The sequence below is a fragment of the Gossypium hirsutum genome, chromosome D01, assembly GCF_007990345.1.
Source record: "Gossypium hirsutum isolate 1008001.06 chromosome D01, Gossypium_hirsutum_v2.1, whole genome shotgun sequence".
In the NCBI taxonomy this organism is placed as follows: domain Eukaryota; kingdom Viridiplantae; phylum Streptophyta; class Magnoliopsida; order Malvales; family Malvaceae; genus Gossypium; species Gossypium hirsutum.
The window spans coordinates 17,429,168-17,443,067 of record NC_053437.1 but is presented as its reverse complement, the minus strand read 5'-3'; the positions used below and the strand labels follow the sequence as shown (position 1 = coordinate 17,443,067).

At 32.4% G+C, this 13,900-nt stretch overlaps 2 protein-coding genes and 1 long non-coding RNA gene across 3 annotated transcripts; 1 reads left to right on the top strand and 2 right to left on the bottom strand.

Moving 5' to 3' along the window:
• The first annotated feature begins 247 nt into the window (after nucleotides 1–247).
• Nucleotides 248–1,913, top strand: LOC121213889 (uncharacterized). The gene is made up of 4 exons (XR_005909401.1): nucleotides 248–330; nucleotides 791–878; nucleotides 1,041–1,100; nucleotides 1,701–1,913. It is a non-coding gene; the product is annotated as an uncharacterized lncRNA (long non-coding RNA).
• Nucleotides 1,914–4,714: 2,801 nt separating this feature from the next.
• On the bottom strand, nucleotides 4,715–6,680 carry LOC107917953 (probable alkaline/neutral invertase B). The gene is made up of 4 exons (XM_016847394.2): nucleotides 6,315–6,680; nucleotides 5,804–6,235; nucleotides 5,158–5,716; nucleotides 4,715–5,077 (listed from the first exon to the last, which is right to left on the bottom strand). The coding sequence occupies exons 1-4, from the start codon at nucleotides 6,678–6,680 to the stop codon at nucleotides 4,782–4,784; spliced, it is 1,653 nt and encodes a 550-aa protein (XP_016702883.2). The 3' UTR covers nucleotides 4,715–4,781.
• Nucleotides 6,681–9,278: 2,598 nt separating this feature from the next.
• LOC121213888 (tubulin beta chain) lies at nucleotides 9,279–12,941 on the bottom strand. Its single transcript, XM_041087231.1, has 3 exons — nucleotides 12,330–12,941; nucleotides 10,277–10,546; nucleotides 9,279–10,182 (listed from the first exon to the last, which is right to left on the bottom strand). The coding sequence occupies exons 1-3, from the start codon at nucleotides 12,730–12,732 to the stop codon at nucleotides 9,497–9,499; spliced, it is 1,359 nt and encodes a 452-aa protein (XP_040943165.1). The 5' UTR covers nucleotides 12,733–12,941; the 3' UTR covers nucleotides 9,279–9,496.
• Between the last annotated feature and the right edge of the window lie 959 nt (nucleotides 12,942–13,900).

Here is a 13,900-nt window from a genome sequence, read left to right as displayed (position 1 = left end):
GTATAAGGACTAAGTTATAACAATCGTAAAAATTAACCATTATTGATTTTTATTATTTGAAATGATTAAATAGTATAACATAGAGGTTTTAAGTGGCAAATTAGCCATTTTTATAAGACATAGTCGGTTGAGCATGTGTTTTTAGCTTAGTTTTGTTAATTATTATGTTGATTAAATAAAAGTTAAGAATTAATAAACAAAACAATAGGTGGATGGAAAGAGAAAGTACCTTCATTCTCATCCATCTTCACCGTTTTCACAATGTAAGCAAAGGAATGAAAGCTTCAAAAATTCCATTAACATTCGGCCTTTCATGGTATGTAAATTCAGGTCAGTTTTTCATAAATTTTATGCTTTTAAGATTGTTGTAGCTCGATTTAGCTAACCCAGGGATTAATTGAGGAACTATTAAAGTTTTGAAATGTTACCATTGATGTTTTTTAATTTTTTTGGTTTTAAGTGGTTTGATTTTAAGCTTAGATATGATTAAGGACTAATTTGTAAAGTAAAAGTTGTTAGTTTTGAGTATAGGGACTAACTTGTAAACTTTTCAAAATTCACATAAAATTTCTATAATTATTGATTTTAGAGACTATAAAAGGATGTATTTGAATCGGATTGTGAAACGAGGCCAAATGTGAAAGATATGATAGTTTTGGTTTTAAGGACTAAATTGAAAAAACTGCAAAACTTTAGGAAAATTTTAAAAATTATAATAGGATATCATATGCATTAAATAAAATATTATAAGGTAATTAGCACTAATATTTTGAAATGAATTGTCATATAGATTAAGAATCGAATCAATTGGAACTTAATCGAGGAAAAGGGAAAATTGCAAACTAGTCATTGACACCTTGTTTAATATCGTTTTCCAGGTAAGTTCATATGATGTAGTATATATATGTAAGTGAGATGTTTGTGATTGAAATTTATATATGTGTTATTTGAATATACTTTGATGTTATATACGAATTGGTACAAAAAGGTGAAGAATAGACTGAATTGTAATAAATGATATTATTCTGTAATTGTGCCAGGATGAATGATAGGATAGGATACTATTGGAATGACAATAGGGTTATTCGTGCGTCGAACAGGTAATGTGAAAGAAATGATATTGAATGGATTAATGTACGTAGAAAGTTACTGTTATCAGAATCCAGCATTTGTTGCAGATTACCGAGTTTGTCTCTGCAGAGACTATTGTTGTTGATTATCTCTATGGAGATCCATGTCTGTTTTGAAGGGATGTGTAGCCTATAGGCTTAGCGCTTTGGTGCCCAAATGTGTCTTGGTGGTTTAGCTCATTTGAGCAATCAAGTGTGTTTCGATGGTTACCCGTGTATTTGTATCTGTTTATTATAGTTCATTAGGTTTAATGGTACAGATGAGAACTTATATGATTGTTGATATGTATATGTTGTGAATGGAAAATGTTACATTGATTGAATTGATACAATTGTGGATATGTTTGATAAATGGAAGTGAATGGTACTAGTATGTGTTATATTGATTCGATTGAAATGTTATATGAATTGCAAATGATAAACTCACCGTATATTTGTGAATTGTGAAAACAAGAAAATTATGTATCTAGCTATTTCATTTTGTTAATATATATCAAGGTGAGTTAATGTTCTAATCTATGAACTTACTAAGCATTGAAATGCTTACTCAGTTATGTTTCTGTTTTGTAGTTGTCTTTTGCGAAACTCGACTATCGGATTGCTCCAAAGCTCACACTATCGAACTTCTATCTCGATAGTATTTTAATTGTTCAAAACTCATTTATGTGGCATGTAAATAGGAGTCATATTGTATATATGTTATTTTGGAAGTTAAATGTTGAAGTATGACGCATAAAAGTGTGTTTGCATATTGGCAATATAGTAAGTTAAGTTTGGAGCTTATTGAATGGCTATTTTTTAATGTAGTTGATTAAGTTTATGTGGTGATATTGATGTGGTTGTCTGGTATGGCATAAGATGCTCAAATAGGTGAAATGCTTGGTGGTGTCAAATGAGGCATGTTAATTTGGTGTTTAATTGATTGATATATGTATTATACAGGGAAGTGGTTACTTTGGCATTATTTGTATTAAAAGATGAAGCATGAATGGTATATTTTGATTATGAATTGGTTAAGTTTGAAACGTAAATATGAATGATAAGCTATGTTTGTTTAGTTGATGAATACATAGGTTTTTATATTAAGCAAAGTGTCAATTTCATGTAGAATGGTTTGAATGGTTTTGTGTTTAGTTAAATAAATGTTTGGTGCATGTTTTGGAAAGGTTTTGATGCTGGTATGAGTGTACAATTATGTGCATATAGGTTAAAAGCTTGAATGGTTTTGAATAGGGAACAAAGTGGTCAAATTTTGTCCACACGGTCATGTGTCACACACGAGTTGGTGACACGACCATTTGTCCACTAATATATAGGAAGTGTTAGAATCACACGGTTCCCATTTGTCCACTATGTGACCCCTGTTTTTCATGATTGCCTTTATCTTTTGAAAATGTTATAGTTTGATCCTTGTTTGTTCTCGAGTCAACTCTAGAGCTCACGTAAGCTCATATAAGACTCAAGAAAAGTTTTAAATGGTATTACATGATTAAAGTGATTAAAGAAATTGAATTTTGGTTGTTAATTGTTTCTAATTGTTCCATTTTATATTGTAGCATCCTGTAACTCGATTTCGACGACGGGGACAAATGAGAGGTGTTACACTCTAAACCCTAAATCTTGAACCCCAAACTCAAAACTTAGAATCCTGAACCTTAAACCCTAAACCTGTAACCCTGACCTTAAACCCTGAACAAGGTTTAAGGTTTAAAGTTTAAGGTTTGGGTTTAAGTTTTGGATTCTGAGTTCGGGGTTTGATGTTTAGGGTTCAAGGTTCAAGATTTGAGGTTCAAGGTTTAGGGTAAAAAAATTACTAAAATTATGTATCAATGACATGGAAAAATTATTGAATGTCATTAAATAATTGAAAATGGACCATGAATGATGTGGTGAGAAGGATCCATAAAATAATTTCTCATACATATAGGGAAGATGTATTAGAAAGCTATATATATGGAATAGATATATGGGAAAGTATCGTAATTATCCATTAAGTAGCCTAATTACCAATATTAATTCGGTGTAGTATACCTACAAGGAATGTATTACAAAGCTATTTGCTCGACTATAATATTAGTCTAAAATATTTTGCACAATAGGTTGAACCCCATATAAAAATTAATTATTATTTATTACAAATAAAGGAGATAGTTTAGGTTTCATTGAACAAACTAAATTTCGGGTTCATAATTTAACTTTGAAAGGAAATATTTTCATTTGTTTCGATTTGCAAGAGGCTAAATAGGACCCCAAACATTTCAATGGGTTAATTGGGCTTATTTTACTTGGAAAATCTCTCTCCAAAGAGAGGGACAATTAAGTGGTATGCAAAGTTTGATTAATACACTTGAATTTGTTGATCATTGAATCCAGTATCGGTTAAAAGGTTTTTGAAAATTTAGTTCACTTAACTTAAATTATTAATAATATTATTAAATATTTATATTATTATTTAAATTTTTTCTTGAGTTGGTGTCATAAATAATTAAGACACCAATACGATTGAAAAAATTACCTTGATGTTCGTTCATATTTTAAATCAATTATATTATTTGAGTGTAGTTTAGTCTTTTATTTTAGGTGGTATTTGAACCCATATTATTTATTGGATTAATAAAACTTAAAATTTACTACTCAACCAAAATTTTATATTGATTTTTCTTATTCGTTTCAACTTTGGGGTTAGTAAAACCATATTTATCATTTTTAAATTCATCTTTATATTCTAAATATGGTTCCACACGCATATGTATGTGATATAATTTCTATATTGATAATGTTGTTGATTGAGTTGGTGTTACGAGACAACTCGATACTAACTCAGGATTAATGACAACATCATGATAAATAATTGTAGTACATTTAGTATTATTAATATGGTGTATTTACGTGCTTAAATTTCATTTTATTCAGAAATTAATCTACTTTTTCTATTTTAATATCATGCATATTTCATATGCTATTCTTAATTTGTTTCAAATCATATATTTCATCATTTATTATATGTTATTATTAAACACTTATTTATGTTTTGAGTAGTAATTTCCACACGCATACGCTTGTGATAAAATTTTTAATTATTATTTAGTTTCGAATCATATGCTTCATTATTTATTATATGTTATTTTAAAAGTACATTTATATTTTAAATACATAGTTTATGCACGCATACGCATGTGATAGAATTTCTAGTATTATTTATACTTGTTATAAAACCCCTAACCGAGTTAGTATGATCTATACAAGAAAAGTCAAGGGGTTGACAAGTGTCCTATAGATTATAGTAAAATTATAATTATTTAGTACATTGGCGGTGGAAAGTTTTAACTCCACAAGTGGGTTGCAATTTTATCATGTGTCCTTAAGTTATATTTAAAAAGAAAATATAAAATAAATAAGACATATGACAAAATCTCAAATTTACTTATGGAATAAAAAAATTTTCACGGAGTATGTATCAAATAATTACCCATAATAAAGTATTTAAAAAATAAATACTTAAAAGAAAAAGAGATAAATGATAAATTTTTTTAAAGAAAAAAGATAATCAAACCAAATTCTAGAATTCAATTTTTAACCTTGTTCTAATGGATCTGAATTTCAAATTTTATTAGAGTAAGTGAGAGCATATTTTAAAGAAACAAGCAAGTATCAACAAGTCCAGGAAGTAGATCTTTTCATGAGGGGCTTCATCTGTTTGTCTTCCTCCAGTGAAATCATACCCAGATGAGATGGGTCTTCCAGCATCATTTTGGCTACCAAATACCCTGAAATTGACCATGTCTGAAACTTACGAGCTTGCTTCCCGATATATCGCCCCGTCTTTCCATCATAGTACTCAGGCCAGTGGTCTTTCGACAACCGGTTTTCAGCAAGTTCTATGGCACGTCTCGCAATTTGTGGGCGCCCTGTCTTTATACAAGCGGCTGTGAGCAGCCATAGAAGCACTGCAAATACAAAGCTTCTGACCAAATCATAATGCAATTCAAAATATACCATTATTGTTTGTAACAAGAAACTTCATTACCAGGCCAGGATCCTCCATTGTGATAACTCCATCTGGTATTCTTGGGGTCACATCCCGTTACGATTCTCCATTCATGGCTTTCAAGAGCTGGATAACATATCTTCAATGGCATTTCTCCCACCAACTCATCCCAACGCGACTCGATAAGATCCATTATGGCTGAAGCTTGCTCTGGAGTTGCCAAAGATGACAAAATCGCCACACAATTGCCTAAACAGAACCAACGGAAATCCATTCTTGCAGGGCTGACATTTCCAATGAAGTAGCCACCTCGAGTTGGCATAAAATCGAACACCCAGTCTGGAAGTGAATCAGGCATCACATTGAACTTGTTCACCGCTGTATGAGAGTATTCCTCTGTTTTATAGCGGTATATGTCATTTAGCTGCTTCAAATCCAGCCAAAAGTAATTCCTCATGTGAAAGCTTAAAGCATGGAGGCGTTTAACTATACGTTCTATGAATTCTTTCCCCTCTTGGTCTTGTTTTAATAAAAGCAATGCACATCTTAGGGCCATGAAGAACAGCGCTTGGATCTCGATTGGATAGCCATAAACACCCTGGATTTGCACTGAAATTAGATATAAATTCGGTCTTGAAACCCATATAAATTAGATATAAAGTGAGGGTAAGAAAAACAAACCAACCATTCTGCGGTCAATCATGCAGCATCCATCGGCACAGAGAAGAGTTGGGAAAGTATCAAAGGCTTCTGAAAGACACAAAGTGAGTATAAGTCGCATACCCCTTTGGCACTCCGGCATTTCGGCCAATGATGAGTCTCCCGTATGCCTTGTATATGCACGAAGCAATATAATCCACCAAAACCCAGAATCAACAGGCGCTACTCTCCCTATCGCACTCTCACCGAAGTCTGCTATTAAGATCTCCCTGTTCCTCACGGGGTTGTGGATCACTTTGAAACTTGCTGGCATTACTCCTTCTCCTAGCTTGAACTGGTCTATCATTTTCTCCCACGACTGTAAATGAAGAGTTTTCAGAAGAAAATTCTTCACTACCTCTTCCTCCCCATTCATCAAAAAAGCCAAAGCACTTGGAACAAAATCTCTAACAAAAACCTGCAAAACAGAGTTTCTTTTAGTTATGAACAAAATTCAGCTTAATTCCCTACAACAAAGTTTTTAATAAAATAAAAACCTGATCATAATTGAGTTCTTCAACAGAATGGTCCATTGCAGCAACAGTTCCAACAGGTTGTCTACGATAGTAAACAATGGAGCGCTTCATATTCTCCCATGCCTCACCTACCATGGCGTGAGCCTCAAAGCTTGTATATGATCTAGGGGAGTTAAACCCTGACCTTCTACCATGTGGAGACAGGCATTCAAAGTGGTTACTCAAAAGTTCATTGGAAGGCCTTTCTTCAAAGGATACATTTATCGCTCTGGGTCTTTCCATAATCCTCAGGAGGATATCGGAATCTTCAGCCTCGAATATGGTTCCGGCTGACCCCAACGTTTTGACGTTTCCATTTGGAGAGCCATTGATGCGTAGTGGACACATTGTTAATGAATTAGGATCAATGTGAAGGATGAAAATGAAACAAAAAACAGCCCAATGCGAAGGATCATTTAGAGTGAAGAACATATAAGCGAAGCTTAAACCTCGGAAGTGCAGGAAGTCGAAAGCACCTGCTATTGCCAGGTGACCTGCTGAACTGGTGTACCTCTGCTATGGAACAACCACAAATATCTTGGAAGCTCAGATGGAAGCTTGGGATATTCCCCCTAAGAATCTTTCTTTTTCTATTTAAAACTCTCGTATCTAAATTAAAGAAATCAAAGTTGATAAAACTGTTTTGCATGTGGAAAAATCGAGATAAAAAAGAAACACTGGACTTTGTTATAAACGAACGCATAACCTTGGCAGCATTCATCTGTTTGGAAGGTATATTAATGGAGTCGTAGATACAGAGAATAGACCCCCGACTGACACGTGGCCTCTGTTTCAAGCTATCAACTGTTGAGTTGACATATATTTTTAGGTTAGTTCATAAATGTGAAAACATTAAACAAAATTTATGTAATAATTTAAAGATTCAATATAATTCGATGGTGCTGTCCTTGTTAAATGTTGGCATGTAAGATTTATTTATAAAATTCCCTACATTTTATTATAAACATGTACATGCAATTTTATATCTATATAATACATATCTTCAGCTCTCATTTAATCTCAATATTCTTTTACTTCATAATTTTTTAAATTTAAAATTTTATTTCATATATTTTAATTTTCAGACATTGAGTTCTTGTATTTTTTATTTAAAAATTTTGGTCCCACCATCTAATTTTACTGTCAATTTTAAATTGTTGAAGCTAAAAAAAAATTTAACCTTTAACATTAACATTCTTTTATCAATTTGGTCCTTACCCTTTAAAAGTACATAAAAAATTTAAAAATTACTTTTTTCATATTTTTAAATAAAAACATAAAAAAATTATAAAAACATATAAAAACACTTCAAATTAAAAAAATAAAAAAATAAATATTATTTTAAAAATACAAAAAAATCTCAAATTTCATTATCATCTAAACTGGATCAGACCAACTAGTTGGATGGAGAACCGACTGGGTTATTAGTCTAACAATAGGTAAAAATTGGTTGCACTAGAGCTGCTCATGGGTTGGGCGGCCTGGCCCGGCCCGCCCGAAATATGAGAGGGTTCGGGTAAAAATATAGGCCCGAAATATAGGTTTGGGCAAAAAAATGAGGCCCGTTTAGAAAACGGGCCGAGCCTCGAGCAACACTTTTTTGGCCCGGGCTCGGCCCGGCCCGAATATAATAAAAATATTTATTTTTTATTTTTAAAATACTTTTTTATTTTTTTAAATTTTTTGGTGTTTATTTAAAAAATGGGTCGGGCCGGGCCGGGCTCGGGTTTATGATTTTCTTCCCAGGCCGGGCCTGGACAAAATTTTAGGCCCATATTTCGGGCCGGGCCCAGACCTAGGACACGGGCCAAATTTTTTTCTAAGCCCGACCCGGCCCATGAGCACCTCTAGTTGACATGCAAATTGGTTTAGATGGGTTGAACTGAGTTAAAAAATATAATAAAATAGTTGTTGAACTGATTTCAACTAGCCTGACCAATTGATTCCTAGAACAACTGATCTAACTGGTTCAAAGCAAATAAATTATTAAAAATAAAAAATAAAATATTAAAAAGTATAAAATTTGGTTCAACTACGAATTCAATTGATTTTTTAGCTCAGTTCAACAAGTTCGTATTGATTCGTCGGTCAATTAGTTTTTTACTTCTCATTGAATCGATACCTAGTTGTTTCTTAATCCAATTGATCCGGTCCAATTTAGATAAAATTTAATTTTTATATTTTTAAAATATTTTTTTGAAAAATATTTTTATTTTTTATTTTAAATATTTTTTATTTTTTAAAGAATATATTTTTATTTTTTTCTTTAAAAGAAGAAAAAATAAATTTTAAATTTTCAAAATAAATTTACGTTCTTTTAAAGGGTGTGAACGAAATTGACAAAAAAATGTAAATGTTGAGAACTAAAAAAGTTTAAAAATTTTAAAATTAGATTGACCCAAAAACAGGTATGGGCTAATTAAACTACGCTAAAAATCAATTAAACTAGCAATTGAACCAATTTTTTTTAATAATTTATTTGCTTTGAACTGGACGAAGTGGTCATTCTGGGAACCAATTGGTTAGACCAGTTCGAAATCGATTAGAATGTTAGGTTCAATTGATTTTTTAGCTCGGTTCAATAAATTCGTACTGGTTTATGGTTAATGATTATTTACCTGTCATCAAATCGATACCCTAATCAGTTCTCAATCCAACTGGCTGATCCAGTCCGGTTTAAATAACATCAAATTTTATATATATTTTTTATTTTCATATTTTGAATTTTTCATAATTTTTTAAATATTTATTTAAAATATGAAAATTTACATTAATTAATAAATAAACTTATAGATGTGTTATAATAATTTGTTAATAAATTAATATATATATATAAAGCAATATTTAAAATGGGGATTATAGTGGGTGTTGAATTGAAGAATGAAAGGTTTAAATTGATAAATTTTCTTTATTTGAGTCGGAAAGAAGCAAAAAGAAACATCATCATCATCATCATCATCATCATCAATATACGAGCAAACCAGAAAAGTTATACAAACACTATCAGCCACGTAGTAGTAATAGTATTATTACAATACAAGCCATCATCGTGAGAAATACAATATACGAGCAAACCAGAAAAGTTATACAAACACTATCAGCCACGTAGTAGTAATAGTATTATTACAATACAAGCTAGAAAAGGTCTATCGTTGGAGTTTCATTTAGGACTCATAATCGTCCTCCACACCATCGACATCATCCTCGTACTCCCCTTCATCATCCACGGCCGCATCCTGGTATTGCTGATACTCTGCAACCAAGTCATTCATATTGCTTTCTGCTTCTGTGAACTCCATCTCATCCATCCCTTCACCAGTGTACCAATGCAAAAACGCCTTGCGACGGAACATTGCTGTGAATTGTTCACTTACCCTCCTAAACATCTCCTGGATTGATGTTGAGTTCCCCACAAAAGTCGATGCCATCCTTAGGTTCTTTGGTGGAATATCACAAACACTGGACTTCACATTATTGGGAATCCACTCCACGAAGTAAGATGAATTCTTGTTCTGAACGTTGATCATCTGTTCATCAACCTCTTTGGTGCTCATCTTGCCTCGGAACATAGCTGAGGCTGTTAGGTAGCGACCATGGCGAGGGTCAGCAGCACACATCATGTTCTTGGCATCCCACATCTGCTGTGTCAACTCCGGAACAGTGAGCGAAATGTATTGCTGGGAACCACGGGATGTAAGTGGTGCAAACCCGACCATAAAGAAGTGAAGACGTGGGAATGGGATCAGGTTCACAGCCAACTTCCGGAGGTCTGAGTTCAGCTGTCCAGGGAACCTTAGGCAGCATGTTACACCACTCATTGTTCCAGATATCAAGTGGTTCAGATCCCCAACTGCAAGATTAAAAGTTCACAGTTAGCTTCACTAATTTAAATCGTTTCACCTTTATAGCAAGCCATTCATCAAGATGAATATGTTATCACTCACAGCTTGGAGTAGTGAGCTTCAATGTCCTGAAGCAAATATCATAAAGTGCCTCGTTGTCAAGAACCATGCATTCATCAGCATTCTCAACCAATTGATGCACAGAGAGGGTGGCATTATACGGCTCCACAACTGTATCGGAGACTTTAGGTGAAGGGAAAACAGAGAATGTCATCATCATCCTGTCAGGATATTCCTCTCTGATTTTCGATATCAGGAGAGTTCCCATGCCTGAGCCTGTGCCTCCTCCAAGCGAATGGCATACCTGAAAGCCTGTTCCAGAAGTAATATAAACAAGTTCGCTTCATCAGACAATTCAAAGGGAAAATTTTCATGTTATTTAGCCGATAATATGAACACTAAGTGACTTTTTAAACTAACCCTTATCTAAAAGCGAAAGAATTTACCCGAAAGATAAAAGTATCACGCTCCAAACTATTGTTTTTAAAAGTTTATTTAAGGTATATGATATTGAAATAATTTAACATGGTAATATATAAAGTATAAATTTTAAATATCTTTTAATTAATTAATTAATATAAATTATTTTTTAAATTAATGATATATAAAATATTTTAAAAACAAATATAATAATAAATTATATTTAAAAATTTAATATAATGATAAATGATATTTAAATAATTTAATATAATGATATGTAAATTATTTAAATAATTTAAATATTGATACATTAAATATAAATTAATCTAATTTTTTATATATCATTTAAATAATTTATATAAATAAAAGTATTTTCATAATTTTTCAAAAGTAAAAGCCATAAGTCTAAAACACTTAAATATCAATTTTTACATTTGAATGAAAAAACATATTTCCACCGCAATTTTAACCCAAAATACTAGGTGTTATTCATTGCTTCTGCGATGAAAAACACTTTTAAAACCCTAAACGGAATCAACAACGGCCCTTAATATGGATTAATTCAATAATCCACCATTATCATGATCTAATGTTACTACAGTTATAATAGCAACAAACCAAATCTTTCACAGCAGTCAAACCATTATCAGATAATGACAACATTTGTCCCTTTCAGATAGATCTAGATCTAGAAAGATGGTTATCTCTTTATATTTTAAACTTACTACTCTTCAAAATTTTGCATAACACGAGATCTGATACTCATGCCAATGTTACAATTTACCATTTGATTGATACAACAGTCACATGGTGTGTGCATTTATGCATGTTAGTTATGATTCTCCATGCTCATTTAGATACTTTCATTTTTCTTGTTCTTCAAGATTCAGATGTAAAAATATTGGCCAAGCCATAATAATAATAATGTAAAGACTGCATTCATATGACGGTGAGTTGGTAAGGATCCCCAATGCTCCACCAAATGCATTAAAAGGTTTATCAAGGCTCCACCAAAGTTGTCGGTAGTATTAAAGACAAAATGAAATGTTGTTGGGCAATCAAAGTCGTAACATGAAAAGAAAATAAAAAAAACTACAGATAAATAATTCTGCTTATATATGTATATTTATATATGTAACAAAAGGTAGATTAAGAACTATGGCCTCTTTTGCCTCCACACCAGACAAAAAGAAGCTTACTAATAACACCGCAGTTTGGTTAACTAAATATTACTCCTAACCATTAGCCAACTAAAGAGAAGGTTGATAATGGAACAAATAAGCAGTCATTTCATGTAATTTTCAAAGTAAATTGTCTTTTATAATTTTGAAGATTTTGCTATTGTTTACAGATTGTTGGGATAGGTGAAACTGAAATTGAGATGATTTCAGCTTGATATGGTCATCGTCGTAAGGAAATCAAACGATAAACATCAAAAGCAATTCTATATCATTATCGCAATAGTGCTATGGCAATAAAATAGATAAAAAGTTTCAAGCACTGAGGTAAAAAAGGAAGAGTAATTATGATGGAATGGATCAAGTAAACTGCAATTAAAAGAATACTGCTAGAATCAATTCTACGAAAATCAAATCCAAATTTCTAAGAAAAGAATCTTTGGAAAATAGATTTCGATTAGTATGAAAATGTAAAAGTAGGGGAATAATGCGTATACCTTGCAAGCAATCACAATTCTCAGCCTCTTGACGAACAACATCAAGAACAGCATCAATCAACTCGGCACCTTCAGTGTAATGACCCTTGGCCCAATTGTTTCCAGCGCCAGATTGTCCAAAGACGAAATTATCAGGCCTAAAGATCTGGCCGTAGGGACCAGATCTGATACTATCCATAGTACCGGGTTCAAGATCCATGAGAACCGCACGAGGAACGTACCTTCCACCGGAAGACTCGTTATAATACACATTGATCCGCTCCAGGTGGTTATCGGATGATTCACCATCAGCATTGTACCTTCCAGTAGGATCAACGCCGTGTTCCCCGCAGATCACTTCCCAAAACTTGGATCCAATTTGGTTCCCACATTGGCCTCCTTGAACGTGAAGGATTTCTCTCATCGTCGAAAAGGAAAGGGAATTAGAGAGGTTTTGTTTGGGTTGGCAGAGGAAAATGGAAGGAAATAAAGTGAAATGGGTAGTATAAGGTTAAGGTGGAAATGGTAATAATATAAGAAGAGAGGATGACATTTGAATTGAGAGAGAGAATGTACGGACACCAACTAACCGCCCATCCAAATGAAGGATGCGTTACGTTAGTTAGGGACGTTGGGCGCGTTTTTCCAAAATTGGCGTTTTTATTACAACGTGTATATATTTTTTGGCTTTATTAGTAAATTGCCCCTAAATTATATCCTAATTTTCTTATTAATCTTTAGAGCTTTTTTCCCAAAATGGTCCTAAACTATCAATTCTGTCCCAATTTACCAAAATATGATATCAACCAATAAAAATGTGACATGTGGAACATTCTTTTTGAATCTTGTTTAATTTTTTAAGTAAAATGAGACCAAATTAATAGTTTAAGGATGACTTTAGATATAAAAATGTTTAAGGACTAATATGAAAATTAAAGTATAGATCAGGAATCAATTAACTAATAAGCTTTTTTATTATCTTTTTGGTACAAGTTTTATGGAATGAAAGCGTGTAAGTTAATAGTTTCTGTTCTGATTTATCTTTTGGCTTAAATAAAAAAATTAGCCCCCAAACTATAGTACTTTTCCCATTTAAGTATCTGAATTAATTTTTTTTGTCAAATATGGTCCAAACCGGTCATGATTTTGGTATTCATTCATGATTTTATAGGCCGTGGCAAAAAGGAGAAAACCGGTCATGTATGGTGTGAATATTCTTGTTCAGAAAACTAATTAAATGAAATAAGATCAAATTTTATAAAATATGAATTATAAACAGAAACTGACAATGACATAAATTCATAAATTTAGCTACTTGAGGATTTGAGTTTTATAATAATAAACCAAATTAAAGCGGGGAAATCCTAAAGTTGGAGAACCTCTTTACTGTTAAAATAAAAAAACAATAAATCCCATTCACTGCTTTGCTCTTTCCTTATGAACCACATATAAAGAGAAATTCCATATTTTCCCTTTCCCCCACAGTTGCTTCTCGCCACTGTCATGAAAGAGACGGAAAGAAAGATGAAACATGGGATAATAGAGAGAAGGAAAAACTTTTATTTTATTTTATTTATTTTATTTAAACCTTT